The sequence below is a fragment of the Zosterops lateralis genome, assembly GCF_965231275.1.
Source record: "Zosterops lateralis genome assembly, contig: HAP1_HAP1_SCAFFOLD_174, whole genome shotgun sequence".
Taxonomy (NCBI): domain Eukaryota; kingdom Metazoa; phylum Chordata; class Aves; order Passeriformes; family Zosteropidae; genus Zosterops; species Zosterops lateralis.
This window is the reverse complement of record NW_028154513.1, coordinates 37,494-62,639: the sequence shown is the minus strand read 5'-3', so window position 1 is coordinate 62,639 and position 25,146 is coordinate 37,494. Positions and strand designations below refer to the sequence as shown.

The 25,146-nt window shown below is 45.5% G+C and overlaps 1 protein-coding gene across 3 annotated transcripts; it reads right to left on the bottom strand.

Moving 5' to 3' along the window:
• Positions 1 to 1,825: 1,825 nt before the first annotated feature.
• On the bottom strand, positions 1,826 to 25,097 carry LOC310923659 (uncharacterized protein). 3 transcript variants are annotated; one of them, XM_083885580.1, is made up of 2 exons: positions 25,017 to 25,097; positions 1,826 to 2,889 (listed from the first exon to the last, which is right to left on the bottom strand). In XM_083885580.1, the coding sequence occupies exon 2, from the start codon at positions 2,768 to 2,770 to the stop codon at positions 1,850 to 1,852; it is 921 nt and encodes a 306-aa protein (XP_083741706.1). In that variant the 5' UTR covers positions 2,771 to 2,889; positions 25,017 to 25,097; the 3' UTR covers positions 1,826 to 1,849. The 3 variants fall into 3 exon arrangements, with proteins under 3 accessions (XP_083741706.1, XP_083741705.1, XP_083741707.1); XM_083885579.1 differs by having other exon boundaries at positions 24,975 to 25,079; XM_083885581.1 differs by lacking the exon at positions 25,017 to 25,097 and adding an exon at positions 8,733 to 8,754.
• Between the last annotated feature and the right edge of the window lie 49 nt (positions 25,098 to 25,146).

Below are 25,146 nucleotides of genomic sequence, written 5' to 3'. Positions count from 1 at the left end.
GGCAGGGATTGGGAGGAGGTTTCAGGGGCTGGTGAGTGGGCTGGGAGAGAGCAGGAAGGAGGTTGGAGGGTTTCAGGGTGTGGTTGAGAGGTTTTAGGGGGGGAAAGCCCTGCGGCCCCCCCAGAGATGCCACCAGATGCCGCTCGCAGCAAGATGCTGACGGGGATTGGGGGCTTGGTGTTGGGCTTTGTCTTCCTGGCACTGGGGCTGGGCCTCTGCCTGTGCAAGAAGGTCAGGGGGGGTCCTGGGGGTCGTGTCCTCCCTCCCCCAGAGTGTGTGTGCCCCCCAGCCCGGTGTCACCCCCTTTTCTCTGCCCACAGAGCTCCTGAGCCGCCGGCGGCTGCAGCCCCTCCCCATGGCCTCGGGCCCGGCCGGGACCCCCTGCTCCGTCCCCGAGATGATTTTGGGGGGGTCGTGTGTCCCCCCAGTTCTGTTGTCATTCTGTCCCCGCCCGGCTGCTCCCAGTGTTCCCAATAAAGCTTTGAAGTTTGCCCTGGTCTCGGGGAGCAGCTGCCCCAGAACCTCCCCCCAGGGTCTCCCAGCACAGCCAGAGCCGCTGGGCCTGGGGTCCCCAAAGCCCTCAGCAAGCCCCATGTCCTTCCCAGGAACCCTCAACTCCCTCAAACCCAGCATCCCCCACAGCCCCTAAAAGTTCCCCCCATGGCACCGGCCATGGCCATGTCCCCACATGTCACTGGCCATGTCCCACCCTGTCCTCACCCGTGGCTGTCTCCCCATAATGTTTCCATCCCTGTCATTGTCCCCCACGTCCTTATCTGTACCCGTGTTCCCCCCGTGTCCCCATGAATGACCATGTACCCCCCAAATATCCATGTGTCCCCATGTCACTCTCCATGTCTATGTCCCCTGTCATCCCAACCATGTCTTATTTCGATGTCTTTATTTTTACCACAGTGTTGGATATTTTAAATGAAGAGAAATGAAAAGCAAATGAAGGCCAAAAGAAAAGGATTTCCCTGTCTGAGCCAGCTGAGCATCCACATGCTTAGATGGGAGGGAAGTACCATTTTTGGAGGGGTTTCCACCGCAATCTCCAAAATCTTGGTCTTTGCCCCAGATCATCACCATTTGGCTGTGGAAGACACTCTTGGGCAAAAGGAAATCAAAATCATGGAATCCCTGAGGTTGGAAAACACCTCCAAGACTATCCAGTATTTATTGATGCCCCCATGTTGGAGTTGAGATGGCCATGAACTCAGAGTGCTTCAACAAAAACTTCAGAGGCCTTCAAGTATCAGCACCTTGTTATCTAGAAGTTCTTCATACCTTTTCTATGTAGCAATCCTCCAGGCAGCTCCACACAGCTCAGGCTCTTTTTCTCCTTCTTCTCTCTTTCTTTGGCAGTTCCAGCTCACTGCTTCCTGTCCCTACAAAAGCCACTTAACTCTGTCTGTCCCTCATGCAGTGGCTCACCTTATCTGTCCCTTGCCCAGCCTCCTGTCCCTTCCTCCTCACAGCACGGCCAGCAGATGCCAACTGACTCTCTACCAACTAACTCACTTTTGTATCACACCCATAGCTGTGAGGGCAAGGCTGTTCTCACTCTTCAGTAATTAACACAGCTGCAATATATAGGGGCAGGATTGCCCTAAGCACTACATCTGTCTCCCTATACCCCCAGAAGACAGAACTGAACACAAAAGATTTTCTAGGGTTGAAAGACAACAAGTCTGCTCCCCCCAAGGAATTCCCAATGTCCGTCTGTGTCCCGATGGATGTTCCTGCCCCTGTGTTCATCCAGGTGACCACAGAGATTCAGGAACCAGTGGATCCCTCCCCCAGCCAGGTGTCTTCCCAACATGGATCACCAGGGCTCTGCCCAACGGGGTCACTGGGGATCATCCAACGCCGATCCTCCCATGGGGGATGGAGCTGGAGCAGCGCACGAAGCTCTTCCTGCACTCGGGGCACTCGCAGGGATTCCCTTATGGTGCCTCTGTTGGTGTCTGGTCAAGACTGAGCTCCTAGAGAAGCTCTTCCCACACTCAGGACACTCGTAGGGCCTCTCCCCGGTGTGGATGCGCCGGTGCCTGATGAGGTGTGAGTTGCGCTTGAAGCCCTTCCCACAGTCGGGGCAGCGGAAGGGCCTCTCCTCTGTGTGAATCCGCTGATGGATGAGGAGACTGGAGCTGACCCGAAACCTCTTCCCACACTCGAGACACTTGTAGGGCCTCTTCCCAGTGTGGACACTCTGGTGTTTCCTCAGGTCGGAGCTCCATCCAAAGCTCTTCCCACATTCCAAGCAGGTGTAGGGCCGTTCCCCAGTGTGGATCACCCGGTGCCGGTTCAGGGCCGAACTTTCTCTGAAGCTCTTCCCACACTCCCCACACTTGTAGGGCTTTTCCCCAGTGTGGATCCTCCGATGTTTCATGATGCTGGAGCTGTGGTTGAAGCTCTTCCCACATTCCCCACACTCATAGGGCCGTTCCCCAGTGTGGACTAACTGGTGGTACATCAGGCTGGTGCAGTCTCTGAACTTCTTCCCACATTCCCCACACTCGTAGGGCCGTTCCCCAGTGTGGATCACCTGGTGTTTCTTCAGGAAGAACCTGCAGCGGAAACCCTTCCCACATTCCAGGCACTTGTGGGGCTTCTCCCCTCCATGAGGCTTCTCCACCAGCTCTGAGCTCCGCCTGGATCTCCGGCCGCCCTCCTGGCACAGGGCGGCTCTTTCCTCCTCGCAGCTCCCTGGGCTGGGTTTGCAGCCCCTCCTCCTGTGGGATCTCCTGGGCGTTTCCTCTTCCTCCATCTGGGCACTCCTTGGCAATGAAAAATCCAGGTTTGGGGAACAAACAATAGGAGAGTGCCTTAGGCTGAGGGTCCCTCCTTGCCCAAGTTCATCTCAAGAAGTCCTTGGCAATCTTCTCTCTGTAAGAACACCCAAAACACCAAGATTCAGCTCAAAAGTCTCCTCCAAACATCAAGACACATTAAAAGCTCCCTAAACATCCAGACAGACTCTGCCAAAACCTTTTCTAAAATATAAAAATGTCCTGCAAACAGGAGACCCCCATGAAAGGAAGAAGAGGAATGTGTTTTTACAAACAGATGCTGAGAATCTGCTTTGACACAGGGCCAGGCACTTGGACAAAAGGAAGGGACAGAAGAAGCCATCAGTTTCACAAAATGTTATTAACTGACCACACAGACTGCTGGCTCAGCCAAGGTCCTGCTAAATTCATGAACTTTGAGAAGAAGAACAAAGACCTAACCGAGCTGTGAATATCATTGCCTATACAGAAGTGGGGTGCAAATTAAGGAGGGTATGATCAGGAGACAGATCAGCAGTGAGAGATCACAGGGCTCTGTGAGGAGTCAGGAGGGAGAGAGCACTGAAAATCTCATCAGTGAGGACACGGGGATCTTCAGGGAGTAAACGTGGCAGGGCACCCATGCAGGGTGGAAAAGGGAAAGCCAGGAAGGGGTCCTGCCAAAAGGGATGATGATCCCAAAATATTTCTGAAGAGCCCCTTGGGAGAATGTTGAGGTAGTTCGCACAAAGTTTTAGCTTTCATGTTTTTAAGATTCTGTGCTGCCTAGGGGTGTAGTTCTGAGCCTCATATTAAGTGCTAGTAAGATCTCTTTACAGAGTTGGTAGACAAAACAAATCATGTCCTGCTGAAGACAAAGGACAACAAGCACAACTTTCAAGCCCCAAAGCATAAACAAAGGTGGACTGAAGAGAGAAACAAGAAGGATGACACCTCACCACCTGAGCCTGGGGCTGGACAACTGGGCTCCAACATGCAAATGGACCAAAACAGCAAAGTTTAGGACCTCAAAACCAGTTGTCCATGAGGAGACCATTTGAAGTCCACCTTGAGTGTAGCCCTGGTCAGGCTCCTGCCCTGCCCAAGGTCTGCCCTAAAGAGCTTTCAATAAATATCTGCTTTATTCTCTAGCTCTGTCCAGTCTCTGTTTCAGGCCAGCCTTCCCAAGGCATCATTCTCCCAGAGGTAATTAAGGACATGGACACCCAGAGGGGCAAGAAGGGAAGTCCAGAAGGGATTTAGACAGCAGGGGATGGATGGTGTTGGTGTGCTGGGAAGGGTGAGGGGGAAGGGGAGGCTGCAGGATTACAGTTAAGGCAAGAGGTAGCAGGACGAATCTCTGTGGTGAGAAAGAGGATGATGGAGAAGAGCAGGAAGAGAAAAATACTGAGGACTGGGACGTTTTCAAGCAGGTGTAATGCTGAAACTCTGGGAGCTGATGCAGATCGATTGTAACCCCGGTTGGCAGGAGGGGAAAACAAGGAGGTCAGGATCCCAGGGGGTTTCTCTGTGCTGGGGAGCGGCAGGAGCGGGCGCAGAGGGGCGGCACCGGGAGCACGGGCTGGGGGCCTGTGGGGAGCTGCGGGGCCGGGCCGGGGCTGTGGGGCAGCCGGGGCTCAGCGCCGGCCGCTGCCTGACCCCACCACCCCCCGGGCAGGGCCGGCACTGGCCCCCGGGCCCCAGGAGGCTGCGGGACGCCCCGGCCGCTGCCCGGCCCCGTGGAGCTGCCGGCCCTGCCCGCCGGGGGAGCCGCCTTTGGACACTGCGGCACCACAGGCACCGGCTCTGGGATACGGGCTCTGCAGGGCACGGCCAGCACAAGCACCAGCGCCAAGGAAGGAAGGAAGGAAGGAACAGCTGGGAAATGTGCATTATCCCTGCAAGGATCCAGATCATCTTTGAAGGTTCTTGTTTGGGCCCTGCAGAAAGGAATGATTGTGCAGAAAGCTCAGCAGCTGTCAGAGGATGAGCACCCACAGGCACTCAGGGGGGCTGCACGAGGGGCACAAGAAGCCCCTGCAGCACTTGGGCACAAAGGCACAGCAGGTGAAGGCAAGAAGGGAGCAGGAAAAGGCCAAGCTGAAGGCAAAGGCCATGGCAGAGTTTCCACAGCCCCTGAGGGATGAAGCCCAGGGCCCAAGGGGGCCCCAGCACCGAGGGGACGGGCTCGGCCACAAGCACCTGGCACAGGCATTGCCCTCCTCGGCAGGGGAGAGCCCACCCAAACAGCCCCTGCCAAGGAAGCAGGGATCCATCTGCAGCCCACAGGGACACTGCAAGCACACACAGCAGCACCCTCAGCAGGAGCAAGTCCAGCCCTGCACGGACATGGATTCCTAGGGCTGCCAGAGCTCCCATTACACCAGGGACCCACCACATTGGAGCCCTTGACAACATTCAGGCTGGGGCTGCATCCACACGAGGCCTTTCCTCATACACACAGGGGCCTCTCCACCCACTCTCAATCTTAGACCTAAGGGGGGAAAAGGCCAAAAATGTCTTTGATTATCCAGGGGACAAGTGGGAAAGATGAGGGGGGTGTTTTATTCAACCACTATTAGCAGATGTGGGGGATGGGTTTGAAATGCAGGAAGTTTTCTTTGCTCCTCATTGTGATTGTAATTTACTGGGAAGGCCTTTGATGGCTAAATTGGGAATGCAAATTAATATTGTAAAAGGTGATACAGAGGCCAGTTCTCTTGTACCTCTGTGTCAAAAGTCTGGCAAGGCCTGTGCTGAAGTGAACCCACAAGTGTGGGCAGCCCCAGGGAAAGGGGGAAAATTAGATTCCCAGCCTCTCCAAATTACTCTGAAGCAACCAGCACTGTTGGGAAAGATGGGACAGGAAGGACTTATGGATATGATTGTCTGGCAAGAAATACTGCAGATGAAAAACCTGTGAGTGAAATAGAAATGAAAGCCAGCTTTGACATGTAGGCATGGGAGGCAGGAAAACGGTGATTAGCTGAAGATGGGTTGAAGGGCAGAAACAAAAGGACTCAGGAATGCAGCCTTTCCACTTTGCAAGGGATCAGGGAAAAAGCAGATAAGAAAAGTAGTCTTTAGAGTTTAGAATATAAAATGACATGGTAATATAGTAGTTCTCATAGGCTGCATGCAAAGTTTGTAGGTTTTGTATCTTGCACCGGTTGGTCACTGTGAATTAGAATATTCAACACAAAAAGAGAGATAATGGATTGTAACAAGGTGCCCTCTCTCTTGCTCTCTTGCTCTTTCCCCCCAAGCTCTTGCCCCCTCTCTCTTATCCCTGCTGTCTTATCCCTTCCCCCACTCTTACCTCACTTCTACCCCTGAGCTCTCTTCTACCCTCTCTCTCCCCTCTCTCTCTCGCGGCTTCCCTCCAGCCCAGGCTGGTGGCTGAAGGCAAAGCCCTCTTTACCCACCACCCTTGAAATAAAGCCACGTGTTTCTAGAATATCTCAGCTCTGCAGAGTTCCTTGTCCCGGCCATCCACGGATGTTACTACACAGCACAAGTGGTGTCTAAAAGCAAAACCCTATTGCAAGGGAGGAAAGGAAGGGCTTTGTAATCTCAGAAAAGTTACCCAAGACTAAAAAGCAGCTGTGATGATTCTGAGGATTAATAGGGAACTGCAGGACCTGGATTGAGGATTCTCTGTTCTAGCCAGAACATTGGATGACTTTTTAACCCCACACAGCCTCAATGTTATGGTTTGGACATGGGAAAGAGAACAAGACTTGAGAAATGAAATAAAACCCCAAAATGATTGATGCCCCAGCCATGGCTCCTCCAGACTCAGAAAAGAAACTGGAATTGTATGTGAGTGTTAAACAGGGCCAGGCCAAAGGAATTCGTGTGCTAAAATGTTTAACCCAGTGGCCAGAGTGGGCCCATTGTCTGCAGAATTGTGCAGGCACAGCTTGAATGGGACCTGAGGCCTGAAAACTGACAGCACAAGGATCTCCTGTTGTCCAAGTCTGGCATCAAGTTCAGGCTTTGAGAACCAAAAGAGCAGGGCTGGGTTATTACAGCAGTGTTATATGTGTGTATTATAAAATTTGCTTTTCGCAAGATGTGTGCTATATGATTAATAACATAGTAAGGATATAGGATATAAGTTTATTTCTGCTATTGGTAAAATAAGATTAGATACAATGGGAGTGGTTGATGTAAGTATGCTTAAACTGTCTGTTTGGTTGGGATAATATCCAGTGAACATGTAAAGAGGACCCTGCTATTGATACACCAACTATCAGCATCTCCCACCTGCAGAAAGCACGGACCAAGGCCCAAGCTGGATGCGATAAAAAGGACACAGCCACGAAACACGCATGCTCTAAAAAGGTGGACCCAAGGAGGGGCCATGCAAAACAGTTCCTGGAATATGGAAACTAGTTTATGGAATTTTATGAATATTCATATATCGATATAACGGGAAGGGTATTTAACGAGTGTCTCTGAGAAAGCAAAGTGTGGACTTGGCTGAATGCCGAGTCACCCGGCCAGCCGTTCTTGGCTTTTTTTATCCCCTAATTGTCTTAATTATTTTATTAAACATATTCCTTAAAATTTACCAAAAAAGTGAACCTCGTTTTTCACAATTTGGGGGCTCTTGCCGGGATATACCTCGTCCCTGAAACCCCAGGAAATCCAGAGCAAGGGAGGCGCCCCGCCTGGGTTTTTGGCGGCCCAAAACTTTGTTTTTCTGGTGAGAATTGGGGATTGCAGGTAAACATCCAAAGAGACAAGCAAGGAGAAAGAAAAAAGCAAGTAAGAAAAAAGGGAAAAGGCTCCCTAAAACTGCAGTATTTTTGCTCCATAAAAACCTCGTGCACGAAGAATCTGAGAAAGAAAATGATTGGTAAGTATTTCTCAGGGGAGCGGGTTAAAGGGGGTCTGCATGGTGTGTGAATGGGACACTGGCTGGGTACCCCAGACTGGTGAAGTGAGTGTGGTGTGGCTTCTCATGCTGTTCGTTATCTCGCAAGGGAAACGGCTAGCACAGAGGTGAAGCAAAAGATAAAAAGTGTGAATGTGACCCCCGGGTGATTGGGACAGGGTCCCAGAGCAAAGAGAGGTTGTAAAAAAAACTCGGGTGGCTGGGATGGTCCCAGGGAGGGGTTGGACCCCTCAGGGAGGGAGCCGATAGTTTTCCTATACAACCCACTGGGAAAACGGGATACTGGGCGGGGGGGGGGAAACGTTTGAACCCCCTGGTCTGGGACGGGGTCCCAGGAAAAGGGCTTGGACCCCTTAAAGGAAGAGAACAAAGGACACCTAGACTTGCTGCTGAATTAAAAGGGTTACATAAGACCCAAGAGCATTTAGGGTTTGGCCAAATATAGGTATTTTGGGGTTTTTGCCAGATTGAGGATAGAAACACAAAAAAGCCTTGCAGGTGTAAGGTCCAAGACACCTGGGCTTTGGAAAAGGCTGCCAGGTTGAGGAATACTAAAGGCTTGAAAAGTATGATAATCTAAGAACATCTGGGGGTTAGTCAAATACCTATGAGTAAAAACTAACAATTTTTTTTTTAATGGGTACTAATCTTTTTGTGTTGTCTTTGTGTAAGTGGAAGTAAGTGCAGCTGAAGAGGTGTGCTTGTTGTGGAGTTTATTTGTGTTAAAGAAGTGAATTGTTGAAAGGGTTAAAATGTCTGAAAGGAAAGAGGGGAACTGCAGGCCAGAGTGGAATTCTGAGGAGTTGTGCTCACAGAGGGGGAACTGCGAAGGAATTAATGAAGAATTCAGGTTCAAGAAGGTTGTTTGCAATGACAGAAATGCGGGAAGCGGAATGGGAGGGGGAGGAGGAGGATTGGGGTCTCTTTGAAGCGTTGGCCCCTGTGCTGCTGCCTGCCCGCCCCTGCCCCTGCCCTTGCCCCAACTGGCGCCACTGCCTGTGCTCCCGTTCCCCTCGGCCCCCGCGCCAGCCCTAAACCCACCGGGAGCTCAGTCTCACCCAGCCTTGGCTGCCCTGACCGCGGCCGCTCCGCCTGCCACGCCGGGGGTCCCACTGCTCCGACCACTCCACCGCCGTCCATTTCCCCGCAGCCCTGTCCTCACCTGCTTCTGTTACAACAGAGGTTGTTCACACCTCCTCGTTCTTGGAGGACTCGGCGTGGAGTCGTTTTTCTCCCCTCTGCCTTAGAAGAATTAATCCATGAAACAGATTCTGTTCTTACATCTGTAATGAATGACTTTCTCTTTGAGACAGGAAGCCTAGTTAGAATCCAAAATTGTCTCGATTTGAGTTTTGAAGACAGAAAGAAGGGAGAAAACCAAACTGCGACAGAGATACATCTAAAAGAAAAACAAAGAGTTTGGTTTTCAAGGGATGAATATTTTATAAAGCCTTTAGTGACTTTAAAAATAGGTCCTAAAGAGGAGGTATTCCAATTTTTGGTTGATCTTAAAACAGAGAAAACATGTATCATTAAAAGACCCATAGGATGTAAAGTAAGTAAAGAAATCTCAGAAATGGTGACTGCAGAAGGGAAAAAGTTTGAAGCATCCATTATAAAAAACATAGTAATCAAAAGAAATACCAACATATGGATGGGAAATATATTATTAATGCCTGAATGGGGTCTTAATGTGTTGGGAAAAGATCTAAGAATATTATTGGGAATGAAGGCTATAGCAGAAGAATAATGAAAGTTTGGCAAAAAAACCCAAAAAAACAAAAAAAACAAACCTCTTAGAAAAAGAGAGAAAATGTATTGATGGTTTGTAAGAAAATCTTAAAGAAAAGAATGTGACTAAAAAAAAAAAAAAAAAAGGTGTAAAATGTTTACTGATTGGGGAATAATGCATACCTGGGAAAGATTGGGAGAAGAAGAGGGCTGTTTAAAAAGAGGATTGGTGCAGTTTTGCAGATTAATGGGGAAATTCATTTTGAAGAGATTTTATTGTTGTTGTTATTGTTGTTCTTGAGTGAATGTATGTGTAATATAGATTGCTGAAGTAAAAAAGGAAAAAAAGGAGTTTTTGTTTTGAAAGATGGAGTATGCAGCACATGGTGCTGTGCTGCTGAGCTGATGAGTTTTCTGTGCCTCGAGGGAAAAAGGGAGTGATAACATAGGGTTAAATTGATTTCTAAAATAGCAAGGGCCCAAAAGCAGGGATCAGCTCCACTTGTGACCAGGATGTTATTCCGTGCCATTGTTCTAATTAAATGAAGTATAAAGCATAACTTTGCACAGGTGGTAGGGGGAGAGAAAGGGGGAACCTTGGTAGAATGCATAGGCCCTAAAAGAATAAAGTTAGGCCAGGAGGATCTGTACCGATATAATCATTAGCAAGACGCATGCCAGAATTGTCAATTGTAATATCAGTTTGGTAACTAAATATGATTATTTTCTCCAACCAGAATCTTGAGCAAGAATCACACAGATTATTGTTCCTCGGGATGGAATCAATGGAACAATGGGGTTTAATGATTAACACGAATCCTTATGTAACAATAAAGGTATAAAACTGTAACCATAAAGCATGTTGGACAAGCCGAGATCTGGGTCCTGGACCCCCGGCTTCCAGAGCTCTGAAATAAAGCACCGCATACAATTTCGCGATTGTGTGTCTTTTCCTCGGCTAACATTTTGGCGACCCAAGATGGGACCTTGTGAGCGCTGCTGAGGACCTCCCAACCCGATCACGCTCCAGCCGGCACCGAGGGATTCTCGGGGAGCCCATCGCGCCGGGACCCCCCGCCGCTCACAACGTCCCCTGGGAATGAGGTAAGGTGCTTTATTATATGGTTTGGTATGGGGTGCCTGCCTGTTAGACGCGGCGAAAGCTGCGCGTGGTTGGGCTAAGGAATTCCTGGTATTGCCTAGGCAGCCGTCCGTCAGTCAATTGCGAAAGCATTGCAGGTTCGGCAGTGGTGGTTTTATGTAGTTATAAGGGAGAAGCTAAGAGGATTAAAAGGGGTTTTGGGCGGCAATGCCCCCATCCCACATGCTTCTCCATTGGGTTGCCTGTTGGCACATTGGAAGGAAGGAAACTTTGGTCAAGAGTTACATAAGGATAAGTTGATTGATTATTGTACTGTGTGGTGGCCTGAGTACATTTTGCCTGATAACCAGAGATGGCCGGAAAATGGGTCTTTACAATTGGAACTTATATCACAACTGATGACACATTGTAAATGAGAGTCAAAACTTGATGAATTGCCATACATAGATATTTTCTTTTATTTAAAGGAGAAACCGGCATGGTTGGTGGAATGTGGAATACAAGCACTGGTCTTAGAAAATAATCATTGTTTGGCTTGCGTCCAAGATAAGCGTTGTGTAGAACACCTGGTTTTGGGAAAAAAGGGGGGAGATGATTTGGAAGCTGATTTACTAGTAGGACCTACTGTTTCTGCCAATACTTCCTCAGCATCAAGTTCCACTCCATTTCCTCTCACCCCACCTGATTCTCTTCCCTCGCATACTCCAGTCCGAAATGCTCCATCTGGCTATCCCCCTCCCCCACCAACACCTACTCAGAGATTTATCCCTCCGCCGACACCTCCCCAGGGCTACCCTCCTCTCCCACCAACACCTACGTCCCCGACTCCTGTTTCCCCTACCCCCCCTAATCCTTCGCCAGGGTCGTTTACCACTTCTACCCATGATAATAATCAGGATTTGGCTGCAAGACAGGGACGAAGGAGAGAGAGATGTGGGAGATGTGGAAGGGACAGAACAGAAAGCAGTGATAGTGGAGAGGATAGCTCAGATGCAGCCAGGAAATATACTGGTCTTCAGATAGATAGTGAGCAAGCAAGGATTCAGCTTGCCTTTATTTTTCTAGACCAATCACAGGAGGACATTAGGAAAAGTTACAGAAACTGGAAAGCGGAAAGTTAAGAAGTTTGGACAAGCTTTTAGAGGTGGCGAGGACGTGGTGGCAGAACCGGTCGGGACAGCAATAGAGGTGGTTTTGGCAGAGGCTGTGGAGTATTAAGAATAAATAAATGAGAAGGACATTGAAAGTGAGAGTGCCCAAACTGGTTTAGTCAGTATGTTCAGCGTCAGTTGAATAGCATAGCCAGAGTCATGGATCTGTGAGGGGAAGCCAGGATCAAAGGAACAGATGGTCACTCTGCGCTTAGAAGGGAAAGATGTCACTTTTCTTGTAGATATTCCATATTAAATTATGTAGAAGGGCAGATTGGGGAGAAATTGATTGTAATTATTGGAGCCACAGGGAAGGAGGAGATACGGCCATTCCTGCAACCTCTAGATCTAAGCTTTGGAAATAAAACTTTAACACATGAATTTTTATATATACCTGGGTGTTCAGCTCTGCTCTTGGGGTGTGATTTTCTGGCAGCTCTAGAGGCAGTGATTACTTTTGAGAATGGTGAACTTGTAATGAGGATACCTGAGTCTGAAGCAGGAAAGATTTTAATGGTAAAAGAGAAACAAACTCCCAATATTCCTAAAGAAGTAGAAGCAGCAGTGATTCCCTCTGTGTGGGAAATGGATATACTAAGGAAATCTAAATTGGCACAGCCAATACAGGTAGAATTGAAGAAAGGAGCAAGTGCCATGCAAATTAAACAATATCCTATCAAGACAGAAGCACGACAGGGAATAGCAAAAACCATTGATAAATTCCTAAAGTACCAAATTCTAGAAGAATGTGAATTAAAATACAATACTGCAATATTCCCAGTAAAGAAATCTAATGGTAAGTATAGACTTGCACAAGATTTAAGGGGCATAAATGAGATAACTAAAGACATTCATCTAGTAGTTGCTAATCCTTATACATTGCTAGCATCTGTGAAAGAGACATACAAATGGTTTACTGTAATTGATTTAAAATATGCCTTTTTCTGCATACCCCTTGACCAAGATAGTAGGAAACTATTTGCCTTTGGGTGGGAACATCCAGAAAGTGGAAGAAAGACCCAGCTCACCTGGACTCAATTACCGATGAAGTACAAGAACTCCCCCACCCTATTTGGGAGTCAATTGGAGGAGGAACTGGAAATCTGGACTAAAGGACAGGTGCCAAGAGTCCAATACCTAATACTTCAGTATGTATATGAAATTTTGATTGCAACTGAGGAAGAAGCAACCTGCATAAAGGTAACCATTGAGATTTTAAATTCATTGGGAATGGGAGGATATATAAGGTGTCCAGAGAAAAAGCACAAATTGCCCAACAGACTGTGATCTATTTGGGATACAAAATCTCACAAGGGCAAAGAAAACTAGGTACTAATCGTATCCAAGCTCTTTGTGCCATTCCAGAACCCCAGAATCTACATGAGCTGCGGATTTTCCTTGGGATGACTGGGTGGTGTCACCTGTGGATCATGGACTATGGACTGATTGTGAAATCTTTGTACAAGGCTCAGAAGATGCAGTCATTCACCTGGGGAAAACCACAGAGAGAGGCCTTCCAGAAATTGAAGGTAGCACTGACAACTGCTCCTGCTCTAGGGTTACCTGATCTGTCCAAAGGCTTTCAGCTGTATGTACATGAAAGGCAGCAACTGGCACTGGGAGCCCTGACCCAATGACTGGGAAGCTGGAAAAGGCCGGTGGGTTACTTTTCCAAACAACTCGACAACGTAAGTGCTGGGTGGCCTTCATGTCTACGGGCAGTGGCAGCTACCATTCTGCTGATACAAGAGGACAGGAAGCTCACGATGGGAAGACACATAGATGTCTTCGTACCGCATATGGTGACTATGGTCCTGGAGCAGAAAGGGGGCCATTGGCTCTCTCCAAGCAGAATGATGAAATTCCAGGTAACCCTGACTGAGCAGGATGACGTGACTCTGAAAACTACTAACCTTTTGAATCCAGCCTCGTTTCTAGGTACCACAGCTGAGGAAGGCCCATTAGAACATGACTGTGTGGAGGTAATCGAGTACACCTATGCAGCAAGAGCAGACTTGAAAGACATCCCTCTAGAACAACCAGAATGGGAACTCTTCACAGATGGAAGCAGCTTCGTGGAAAATGGAATCAGATATGCTGGATATGCGGTAACCACAGTTGATAGGGTAGTGGAGGCAAAAGCATTACCACCAAGTACTTCAGCTCAGAGGGCAGAACTGGTCGCACTAACCAGAGCCCTAGAATTGAGCAAAGGAAAGACAGTCATCATATGGACTGACTCAAAAAATGCCTTTGGAGTAGTACATGTACATGGTGCCTTATGGAAGGAGAGGGGACTGCTATCCTCTCAAGGCACACGGATTAAACATCAGGATGCAGTCCTGCAATTAATAAGTGCAGTACAGAAACCCGAACAGGTAGCGATTATGCACTGCAAAGCACATCAGCCAGGTAACTCCAGAATCTGTGAAGGAAATCGAAAAGCAGATCAGACAGCCCGCCAGGTGGCACGAGAAGTACAGACAACAATGGTACTAATACCACCAAAATTTAATGTATCCCAATTCAATTTGCCTCCCCAGCCAAAGTACACAGTAGAAGACAACAGGCTAGCACGTCTGCTAGAAGCACAGAAGAACTCAGAAGGATGGTATGTAACTGCACAAGGGCAAATAGTGGTACCCCCCTTGGTAATGAGAGAAACTTTACAAATAAAACATAATGAGTGTCACTGGGGTGCAGAGGCATTGGTAGCATTGGTAAAATGACACCTAATCTCCTCACAGATGCAAACAATGGTAAAATCAATAATGTCAAAGTGTGAGATATGCTTAAAGAACAACCCAGTAGCTAGACGACAGGCACAGTTAGGGAGGATTCAGATAGGAATAGAACCAATAAATTATTGGCAAGTAGATTTTGCAGAACTACCTAGAGCTCGGGGATACACGTATCTGTTAGTAGGGGTTGACACATTTTCTGGATGGCCAGAAGTCCTTCCCTGTCGCACCAATCAAGCAAAAGAAATAGTTAAGTGGTTACTGCAGGAGATCATTTCTAGATTTGGGGTGCCCCTAGGGATATCATCAGACAGAAGTTTACATTTTATAGCTACAGTGGTACAGGAAGTAAGTAGATTATTAGGAATATTTTGGGACTTCCACACACCATATGAATCTCCTAACCCTAATGCAAATGTACATATCATGATGTGTATAATTATGTTCTGTCTCTTGGGAGAACTTTAGCTCAGCTCCAAAGTGTCCTTGTGTAGAATAAGCCACTGACTCTTGAGAATCCAGTCCATGATATCGAAACCAGGAAATGAGGCGTACACCAGAGCCCAGAAGGAAGAACCATTGAAAGAGAGGTGGACTGGCTCTCATCAGGTACTGCTAATCACCTTTGCAGCAGTCAAAGTGGCTGGAGTCGAACCCTGGATACACTACACTCGAGTGAAGAAGGCTGATCGAAGAGTTAAATAGTAGACTGTGCAAACTGTGGAACCAACAAAGCTGAGGATAAAACATCTGTAACTGTTTTTAATGGTATCAGTAACTATGCTTATGCTCATGCTTATATTATGGTTAATGTTAGTTCTATGGATTCTAATGTCACCATTAGAGAATGCTGTTGCTTTGGGATATGGAATGCAACAAGGTCAATCAACCGCTCTTCATTCTAGGATGAAGAGAGAAGTGCAAACAGAGACGCAGGTAATAGAAGCTCCTAATACAATTCGGGCTGAAAATGTGATGATTGGATTGGTTAAAGACTTTGCCAAAATGCAAAATACTAGTAGAATAACAGCCTGCCTGCCAATACCAATGGCAGCAGGGGACCCTATAAGTTGGGAAATCATAACATCAAATTTACCTGATATAAAAGGGAACAAAACAGTTAGATGTAAACAAGTGCCAGAGTCAAGGATTGTGCTTAAAGAGTACTGGAAAATAACAGAAAGAGCTTATATGAAAACCCTGAGGAAAAAGGACTGTAAGTTAAGTCATGGACAGGTTGGAAAACTGGTAGAATGGTGGGTTAAGGATGAAGACCTTGAAAAGTGGGAATGCTGGTTACCACACTACCAAAAGGTTAAAGAGAATGCTACAGAGAGCACTGTGGTATGGAGGTGCGAAGAAAAAGAATGGAAAGGCCTAGAGACCTGGGACAGTGCATGGACTGTAAGCATACTCCAGAAATTCCAATATATGGCAGACACTCCCTGGTGCATTAAATGGAAAGGCCCCAAGAATGACACAGACCCAGCAGTAACGAATACTGAAACCAGCAGTAGAAGGGAAGCAAATAAAGTAGATTGGTGGGCATGTGATAAGATTTATGACTGCACTTCTGATGACCTGGAAATAAAACAATGGTCACCATTGGCAATAGCTTTACGAATTGGTTGTGGTTGCAGAGGGATCAGACATAAACAAGGTAAGATAGACTCTAAGATTGTGGTGGGATGTAGCAGGAGTACAATCCGGAGTCCGGGACAATTTGTATGGGCAACAAGTGATAGTAGATGGATGACACACCTGCCAGTGGATGGGGAAGTAAAAGAATTACCAAGGGTCTCCCTACTTTATGTCCCATTTGGAAAAGGTCCCCATTTAATGGGAGCCATGAGCTTCTGCAAATCAGAACAAAGCAGGATGTCCCAGATAGTGAAGATCAAGATGATACCTGGCAGGAACCCTCTAGCAGAGTAAAGCTTAGGTGGGCCCTGGAGTCTTTGTTTGGTCCTGTTGCAAACTATCAAAATAGGGAAATGTTATATAGGCTCACAGTTCAGGTAGATAGACTAGCCAGAGTTAGGAGAGAAGAATTCAGAGAACTCAATATGCAATTACAAGCCACTACCAAAATGACCCTACAAAATCGATTGGCTCTAGACATGCTACTTTTAAAAGAGCATGGAGTGTGTGGATATTTAAAAGGACAAATTGACCACTGCTGCGTCCACATCCCAAATGTAACTGCAGATGTAGAATATGATATTAGTCAAATAAAACATATAGAACATGAGGTACAAGAGGAGCAAAAGGATTTAGCTACTACTTGGTTAGACAAAATCTTTTCAACAAGTTGGGATGGAATGTGAGTTCATGGGTAAAATCTATCCTTGAGAACTTGATAACTTTATTAATCATATTTCTAGTGATTTGGTTAGCTTTTAGAATCCTGAAGAGAGAAATACAGAAAAGGACATCCTGGAACAGAACAATAATGAAAACACTGACACGAGACAAGACCCCACATCCAGCGCCTGCAATCCATAACAACTTCCACCATGGGGCCCACGTCAACCATGGATTTGAAGATGAACATCCAGTATAGACACAGAAGATGAATGGACTGTAATTCTGTGAAAGCATTTGCATAGTAGAATGAAAATACTTTCAAAGGGGGGAATGATAACATAGGGTTAAATTGATTTCTAAAATAGCAAGGGCCCAAAAGCAGGGATCAGCTCCACTTGTGACCAGGATGTTATTCCGTGCCATTGTTCTAATTAAATGAAGTATAAAGCATAACTTTGCACAGGTGGTAGGGGGAGAGAAAGGGGGAACCTTGGTAGAATGCATAGGCCCTAAAAGAATAAAGTTAGGCCAGGAGGATCTGTACCGATATAATCATTAGCAAGACGCATGCCAGAATTGTCAATTGTAATATCAGTTTGGTAACTAAATATGATTATTTTCTCCAACCAGAATCTTGAGCAAGAATCACACAGATTATTGTTCCTCGGGATGGAATCAATGGAACAATGGGGTTTAATGATTAACACGAATCCTTATGTAACAATAAAGGTATAAAACTGTAACCATAAAGCATGTTGGACAAGCCGAGATCTGGGTCCTGGACCCCCGGCTTCCAGAGCTCTGAAATAAAGCACCGCATACAATTTCGCGATTGTGTGTCTTTTCCTCGGCTAACAGGAGGGGGTGGTGTTTGGGCTGTTGGATGGCAGAGAGGAGACCAGGCAGTGACTGGATGGAATCCTGAAGGTGGGACAGAAGCTTGGTGAAAATCAGAGTTTAAGAAAAAAAAAAAAAAAAAAAAAAAAAAAAAGGAAAAGGGTTGATACATGAGAGTCTTATGTTAGAGGTCTTGAAAGGTTTTTTGAGAATTTTGGAAATTCTTAGAGGTCTTAGAAGTTGTTTTTGTTTGGTTTGGTTTTTGGTTTTTTGGGGGGGCATTGAAATTGCCTAAAGAGAGCTATAAGACATCAAATGCTGGGGGGGTGACCTCAGAAATAGGAAGGAATAGTTTTAATGGAACAGGAGATTGGAGTCAAAAGAGTTGTGAGAGTTCTGGTGTTTGATAAGAAGGAATTAGAAGAAGAAGGAATTATGGATGAAATTAGATCTTTTGTTATTGGGAATTTTTTTAAACAAAATTAATGCTCAAATGCCATGAGTAAAATGTATGTTGGGAGTAGAGATGCAACCCAGATTGGAACCTGAAAGTAACACCCTATGAGATAATGTTTAAATTATGAAATAAAGAGAAATTAATGTTAAGAGGGTATAGCTTTACAATTGCAAAAATGGGAGAGGAAGTTCTTTAACCCCACAGTGGGAAGATGCTTTTTCAGGTATTGCAGGCAACTGAAGCTGCGGTATGGCTGAAAAACTAAAGCTGCAAGTTTTGAATCAACGTCAGCAAAATCAAGAGACCGGTGTGAGAACCCAAGAATGAACTGTAGCATCTAAACCAGGTGATACAAAGTTGAATTTTAAACAGAGCTGAGTGGTCATGAACTGGAAAAGACTCAAGTAAATTTGGAAGTTGTGGACAAAGGACTTTCTCTGTTTTACTTCTCTGCGTAACACCTAAAAATCAGTCCGGTCTGTCAAATGCTACCTCTGTTTCTTCACAGCTACAAAGGAAATGGACTTGCAAGTAATTCTAGTGTGGGGAGTTGAAATTGAAATATGTAATATTGTTTTTTTTTTGAAAGTGTTTATGTCACTCCACTGTATAATATTGCAGGTACATGAAAATCACAAGAAGAAGACGGGCTCCATATCCCTAACATTTTGGCTAATTTATTTTAGGTTTTATATCTTACAGAACAAACAATATGTTTTTGCCTCTTTTATTTTTCCTATTTTTGTGTGTGTTTAAGGTACTTCTTTCATACTAACTTAAAGACATTTTATTACTTATTAATCTGTTTTGTTTAAAGAGGGAGGGCAGAGAAGAGCGCCTATGTGAAATACCAAGAGGATATGTTAGTGCTCACAAAATATAGGGTGAACTACTACCCGGCAGAGTGGGAACTAAGGAAAGAGTTTTCAACTAAACTGGTACTGTGTCAAAGTTAATACAGGAGCTGTGATTCCTTTGTGTACACACACAACATTTGTAACCAATACAGGACATTCTTCAGTTACGCTGGCAGCGTTGTCCCCACAAAAAGGTACAGATAATTACTGATAGAAATCTAATTCTGTCAGGTTTATTCTCAAGAGCAAATTTTTCTTCTACTAGTTAGAAGTCATGAGAAAGGATATAAAGATTTGCTCTTCAAGTGGGTGGATCAAAAATAATTTAAGGTACTAATTATATAACTTTATAAGGTGGAAAAACTTTGTCATTCGCCTCTTAGAGACAGAAGTTGAGATGTAGGTATTGGTTGAGAAGTTTTTTTTTGGTTTTTTTCTTCTTTTTTTATGGGCAGTTCTTTGTGTGTCTTTGTTAAGAAACTTTTGAAGGTGTTTTGGTTTTCTTTTTTATATAAGAAGATGTCAGATTTTCTCGTGGAATATAAGGAGAGATAGTATGAATGACAAGATACTTGTTGCTTGGAAATATTATTGTGGTATATGCAAAATTTTTCTAGTAGTTTCATTTATTTCCCTGCTTGATAAGTTACTATAAATTTTGCAGAAACTGTTTTGGAAGTTTTGGGTTTTTTTCTTAGTTTTCCAGCTGGCTGCAGATGAGACCTAGCTCACAAAACTGGTGGTGTTGATTGTCAAAGGGGGTTCTCATCAAAGTTTCTAAGGAGTATCTAATCTTTCAAATCAATGCATGTCAAATTGAGTGAGTGTTTTTGCCTTAGATAGAAATAAATCCTATAGTGTATGTATCTTTCTAAGTTCTCCTAAATAGTGAAGGAAAATCTTCTAGAATAGCAAGAATTCATTGTCTTCCTGCCCTAAGAATAGGCTGAGCAGAGGATCGGCCCACCAGAAACCTTCAATATGATAAAACTCTAACATCAGAATATTTATTAAGTTAACAAGTTAAGACTAGTCCATAAATACTTCAATAGAAAAGAAAGAAGTAAAGGGGTAAAAGAAGTTTCTGGAGTTGTTTCTTTTTTCTTTCTCTCTGTAGTTTAAGTTATTTTTTTTGTTGAGTAAATTTTTTTCTCTCTCTTTAAATTTCTTTTTAACCTGTCCCTCAATCCTAGTTACAGTTAAAAAGGTGGAAGCTTTCAAAAATTAAATGGTATCAGAAGTGATTCCCCAGAGAGGAAGATGACACCCTAATTTCAGTAGAATGATCATGCAGAAAAGTCACAGTACATGGAATAGCTGAACTAAAGGCGCAGTTTTACTCGAAGTGCAGCTCTGGCCAGCATAATTAATTGTCAGTTCTAAAAAGGCTTTGCAGCTGGCCTTTGGATTAAAAGACTTTACTGCCTTTTAGTGATGCATGTGCACATATATCCCAGTAAATGGGGATTACCAGTGCCTGTTGAGTGGGAAATACCTGAGGAACAGTGGAGAGAATTACGGTTTAAAAAAAAAAAAAAAAAAAAAAAGTCAAAGGCAATTTGTCTGAAAACTAACAAACAAAAAACCAAAAAGGATTGACAAGGAAATAGAGGGCAAGACTGGGTTGGCCGCTGTACTTGCCACCAAGAAGATCATCTACTCCTGCTGTGGGTTGCAACCCCATAGGCATGGAGGGTGGAGGTATAAGCCATACCAGACCTCTGTCATTCCTTCTTCTGTCCCTTCATTCATTCTTTGTCTTTTGCCTTAAAGGATATTGGCAAAATCATGCTACAGATACTATTGAAAGTTCTATATGAAAAGACACCGAGGTTCCTTTCTTATTACACATACCTGTATCGACAGTCACTGTTATAACCCATCCAAATTAGACAGTTGTATTCATAATTGGGAAAATATTAAATTGTGGAAAAATTGAGGACCAGTGGTGACTGGTTGGAAAGTAAGTGTCTATAAGAGGAAATAATGAAAGCTAGAAAACAAGAAATATGGCTCAAAGCCAAATGAATTCTAAAAGAAGGAGTGGGGTTTGTTATATGTGTGTATTATAAAATTGGCTTTTCGCAAGATGTGTGCTATATGATTAATAACATAGTAAGGATATAGGATATAAGTTTATTTCTGCTATTGGTAAAAGAAGATTAGATATAATGGGAATAGTTGATGTAAGTATGCTTAAACTGTCTGTTTGGTTGGGATAACATCCAGTGAACATGTAAAGAGGACCCTGCTATTGATACACCAACTATCAGCATCTCCCACCTGCAGAAAGCACGGACCAAGGCCCAAGCTGGACGCGATAAAAAGGACACAGCCACGAAACACGCATGCTCTAAAAAGGCGGACCCAAGGAGGGGCCATGCAAAACAGCTCCTGGAATATGGAAACTAGTTTATGGAATTTTATGAATATTCATATATCGATATAACGGGAAGGGTATTTAACGAGTGTCTCTGAGAAAGCAAAGTGTGGACTTGGCTGAATGCCGAGTCACCTGGCCGGCCGTACTTGGCTTTTTTTATCTCCTAATTGTCTGAATTATTTTATTAAACATATTCCTTAAAATTTACCAAAAAGTGAACATCGTTTTTCACAGAAGGAACTGATAAATCATGGAACCTGTCAAACTAGGCTTTTACATTCTGACTAATCAACAGACCCCAAGAATACAATACAATACAATACAATCATAAATCAAACAGTCCTGGAAAAACAGGATTCAGTTGTCATGTAACACTAAAGGGGTAAAAGTCAAAGCTGAGAAAGACAAACTTTCTTCATCATTTTTGGGACCCCGTCCCATAAAAAAGACCACCGACCCATTTCAAAGAACAAACTGTGCATCCTGAATGGCTTTTTGGCTAATTACCATACAAAATAGGGAATGGGATGTACCAGAGTTATAAATGTGCATTTATGTTCTGGGTGTTCAATACTCCTGTGCATAAAAAGACCCTGTAATCATCTGTGGATTGAGGTGTGTATTTGGGAGCGATCCCGCACGCTGCCCGGCGTCGTAATAAACATAAATAAACCTAGACTTTCTAACTTTAAACTGATACAGAGTCTTTGTCCATCATAGTTGGATATTGGCATTAGATCAATATCCTATATTTTTAATAAATCACCTTGACTCTCTAACACTAAAAATATTGTTGGACAAATTCTGTTTTTCTCACCGTTTCTGTGACAAGATTATGCCATCAGAATAATTTCTCATAATAATCCTGCTTTTAATATGTTACATTTGGACCAGGGGTGTGAGAATCAATTCTTAGTCCCAGGAGAAAAAGTAGATAAAACTTGATTACTTTGAAATGTTTTTGTCTATGTTTGTGTGAGGCTCTTAGTGATAGCAAAATTTCGGTTTGGGTTTTTCGATGTTCATCTTTAGGCTGCATTTTGAAAAACAAGAAGAGCTTTAAAGGCAATCCTTTAACGCATAAACAGGTAAAATAATTAAACAGTTAAATTAACAGTTAAAACAAAAGCAGATTGTGGGCGGGCACATGTGAGTCATTCAGTGGCTGCTCTGGAAGAGAAGCTCCATTCCAGGCAGCCAGGAGAGGAGCTTGAGAAATGCAAATTAACACTGCTGGGGAAAAGTGGGGACAGTGCACCAGGCTCTTCTTGCCTGCGGGAGGAATTGGGCTCATTCCCTCTGCCCCTCAGCCCAAGCTCTGCCTGCTTGCACAGATGGAATTGGCACAGCCAAAGGCAGAGCCCACAGGGAGGAGATCTGACTCTGCAACACAAATTGCTTCAGCTGCAAAGGGAAACAGCCAGTGGAGAATGGTGTGAAAACTTCACTACAAGAAGTGGGGGGAATCATCCCTCTCCCCACTCCAACATGTGCTGGCACTGTCTGTGTCACACAGGGAGCATCAGACCACTGGGCTGTTTGTGCTACCACAAGCTCAGAGAAATCACTTGGGAATCCAAGTCCGGGATGATTTAATTAGAGAAAAGAGATCAATTGATGCAGCCCTGGCTGGAGGGAGCCCCCAAAAATGGGGAAAAGATGAACGGCCACCACAACAAATCCTACAACACCCTGGACCAGCCCCTGGGAACCCAAAGCAATTCACATCAGGAGCCAGAGAACACATTGATCATTCCAATGGCACAATTAGATTACAAGATGTCCACAAAATAATAACCAACCAGACAGATCCAGCTCCTCAGTCTGGCCCACCAATCCACTCAAACCAAGAACACAACATTTCACCATGGGCTGGGATCAGATTATCTGTGAGCAGAAGGAGGAGGACAGGGTGGAAAATTAAATGACTCAAGATGCCGTTGGCAAAGAGATGACAACAGAAAAGTGGTGAAACAGAAAACAAAGGAAATAAGAAAGCAGCTCATATTCCGGTCCAAACGTGGAAAGGATGGGAATGGGACACGGTTTGGTGGCTCCCTGGCACACCAGGGGTTAAAGGAATGCTCTTTCTCCTCTGTTGTGCTACAGCAACTCTCATCTTTGGGCCCTGCACCACACCTTGCTGAGGGCAGCTCATTCAGCAGCTGAGCAAGGGGATGCAGGTGGCAGCCAGGCCTCCTGAGCCACACACGGCTACAAAAGGACAGGGAACTGTACAAAATGACCTGATAATATTGGCTTTGACATTTGTGCATTAGTCTTTATATGTGGTTATTGATTTCAAGTACAGTGGAATTTATAATCCCTTTTAGCTGCCTGTTAATAAAACTTATTTCTAAGTATGCACAGTAAAGCCCATGGAAATAGTAGTGTGACGAGTGTTATGTTGATGTATTCACCTTACAGCTTATAGAAATAATTATGTGATGAATGTATTGTACCATAGGCCTTAGCAAAATATAAAATGTTAAAATACTTCTTGTAACCGAGAGAACTGTGTAAAGCAATTAGGTTGTTTCCCACATCTGCTGACTGACCTCTCCAAGTGATAAGGGTGACACCAACCAGAGCACGGGAGAAGAATTAGAGAAGAATTTGTTACCTGTTCAGTATCTGGGAAGTGTGAAACAACAGGATGAAGCCACAAGAAGAAATAAAATATATTGACCTGATCCACAGGATGTTATTTAGATAAGCCAGAACAGAAACCCAAAATAAAGCAAAGTTTCTATAACAATGAAAGCTACCAAGAATATTTGAATAATGCATGAAACTCATGAACATGTATGTGCCTTAGTAAAGTAACAGTACAGAGATAACACTGTCTTAATGCACCCACGGGTCCCTTGGCTGATCGCCAGGAACACCCAGCGCTGGACATGGAACTGGTTTGTCCCTTATTGAACTTTTGAAAAATATTCTAAGACTGAATATTCGTTTTTCTCAGAATTGAGGTCACTGACAATAATCCCAAAACCAAAGAGGACTCAGCAAGAAAAAACAGAGTCAACGAGTGAATCTGCTTGGAGACAGGGCCAGGGACTGGGAGATAAGGGAGCAACGGGAGAATCCATCAGTTTCAGAAAATGTTCCTCATTGACACGGACTGTGCTCAGCCAAGGCCCTGCGAAATTCCTGAACACGGAGAAGAACAACAAAGACTGAGCAGAGCCGTGAATATCGGATGTTCTACAAAAGGGGGGCGCATATTAACGAGGACATGCAGGAGGCCGATCGGGAAGTCGGAACTTTCCAAGGACCTTCGCCACGGGGCAAAGGGACAGGGAGATGCAGAAGGGAAAATCAGGAGAAAAAGGAGGCCGCGTCCTACAACAATTGGAGAGACCCCCCGGCAAAGGCCGCACGGCCTCTCCCTTTGTTCAGGAATAAAGTCACTTTTACAGGACTCCTCGGGCTCCTGTGGGGACACAAACCTCTGGCCACCTCTGCGAATTTTCCCGCACAGCCCCCCCCGGGGACAGGGCGGCCACCTCCGTCCTCCCCACAGGAACCGGGACGAGCCGGCGCTGCTCCGGCAGTGGCTCCTGCCGAGGCAGCGGCGGGAAGGAGAGCGCGGGCAGCCGCTCCCGCAGCGCCCTCAGGCCACGGGCAACACGGCGCCGACACGGCACAAGGAACCCGCCGGAGCCCCCTGCCGCCCCCTCGGCCCGCAGCCAGCCCCGAGCCCCGGCAGAACCGAGCGCGGCTCCCACCTGCGCTGGGGTCGCCTCCGAGCTCCGCCTGTGCCGCCTCACCGGGCTCCGGCCGCTGCCGCCGCTCCCGGGCCCGCACAAGCGCTCCCACAATGGCGCCTCTGCCCAGCCACGGGCGCCCGGGGGGCGGCCCCGGCAACGGGCTTGGCCCCGCTCCGCCCAATCAGCGCGC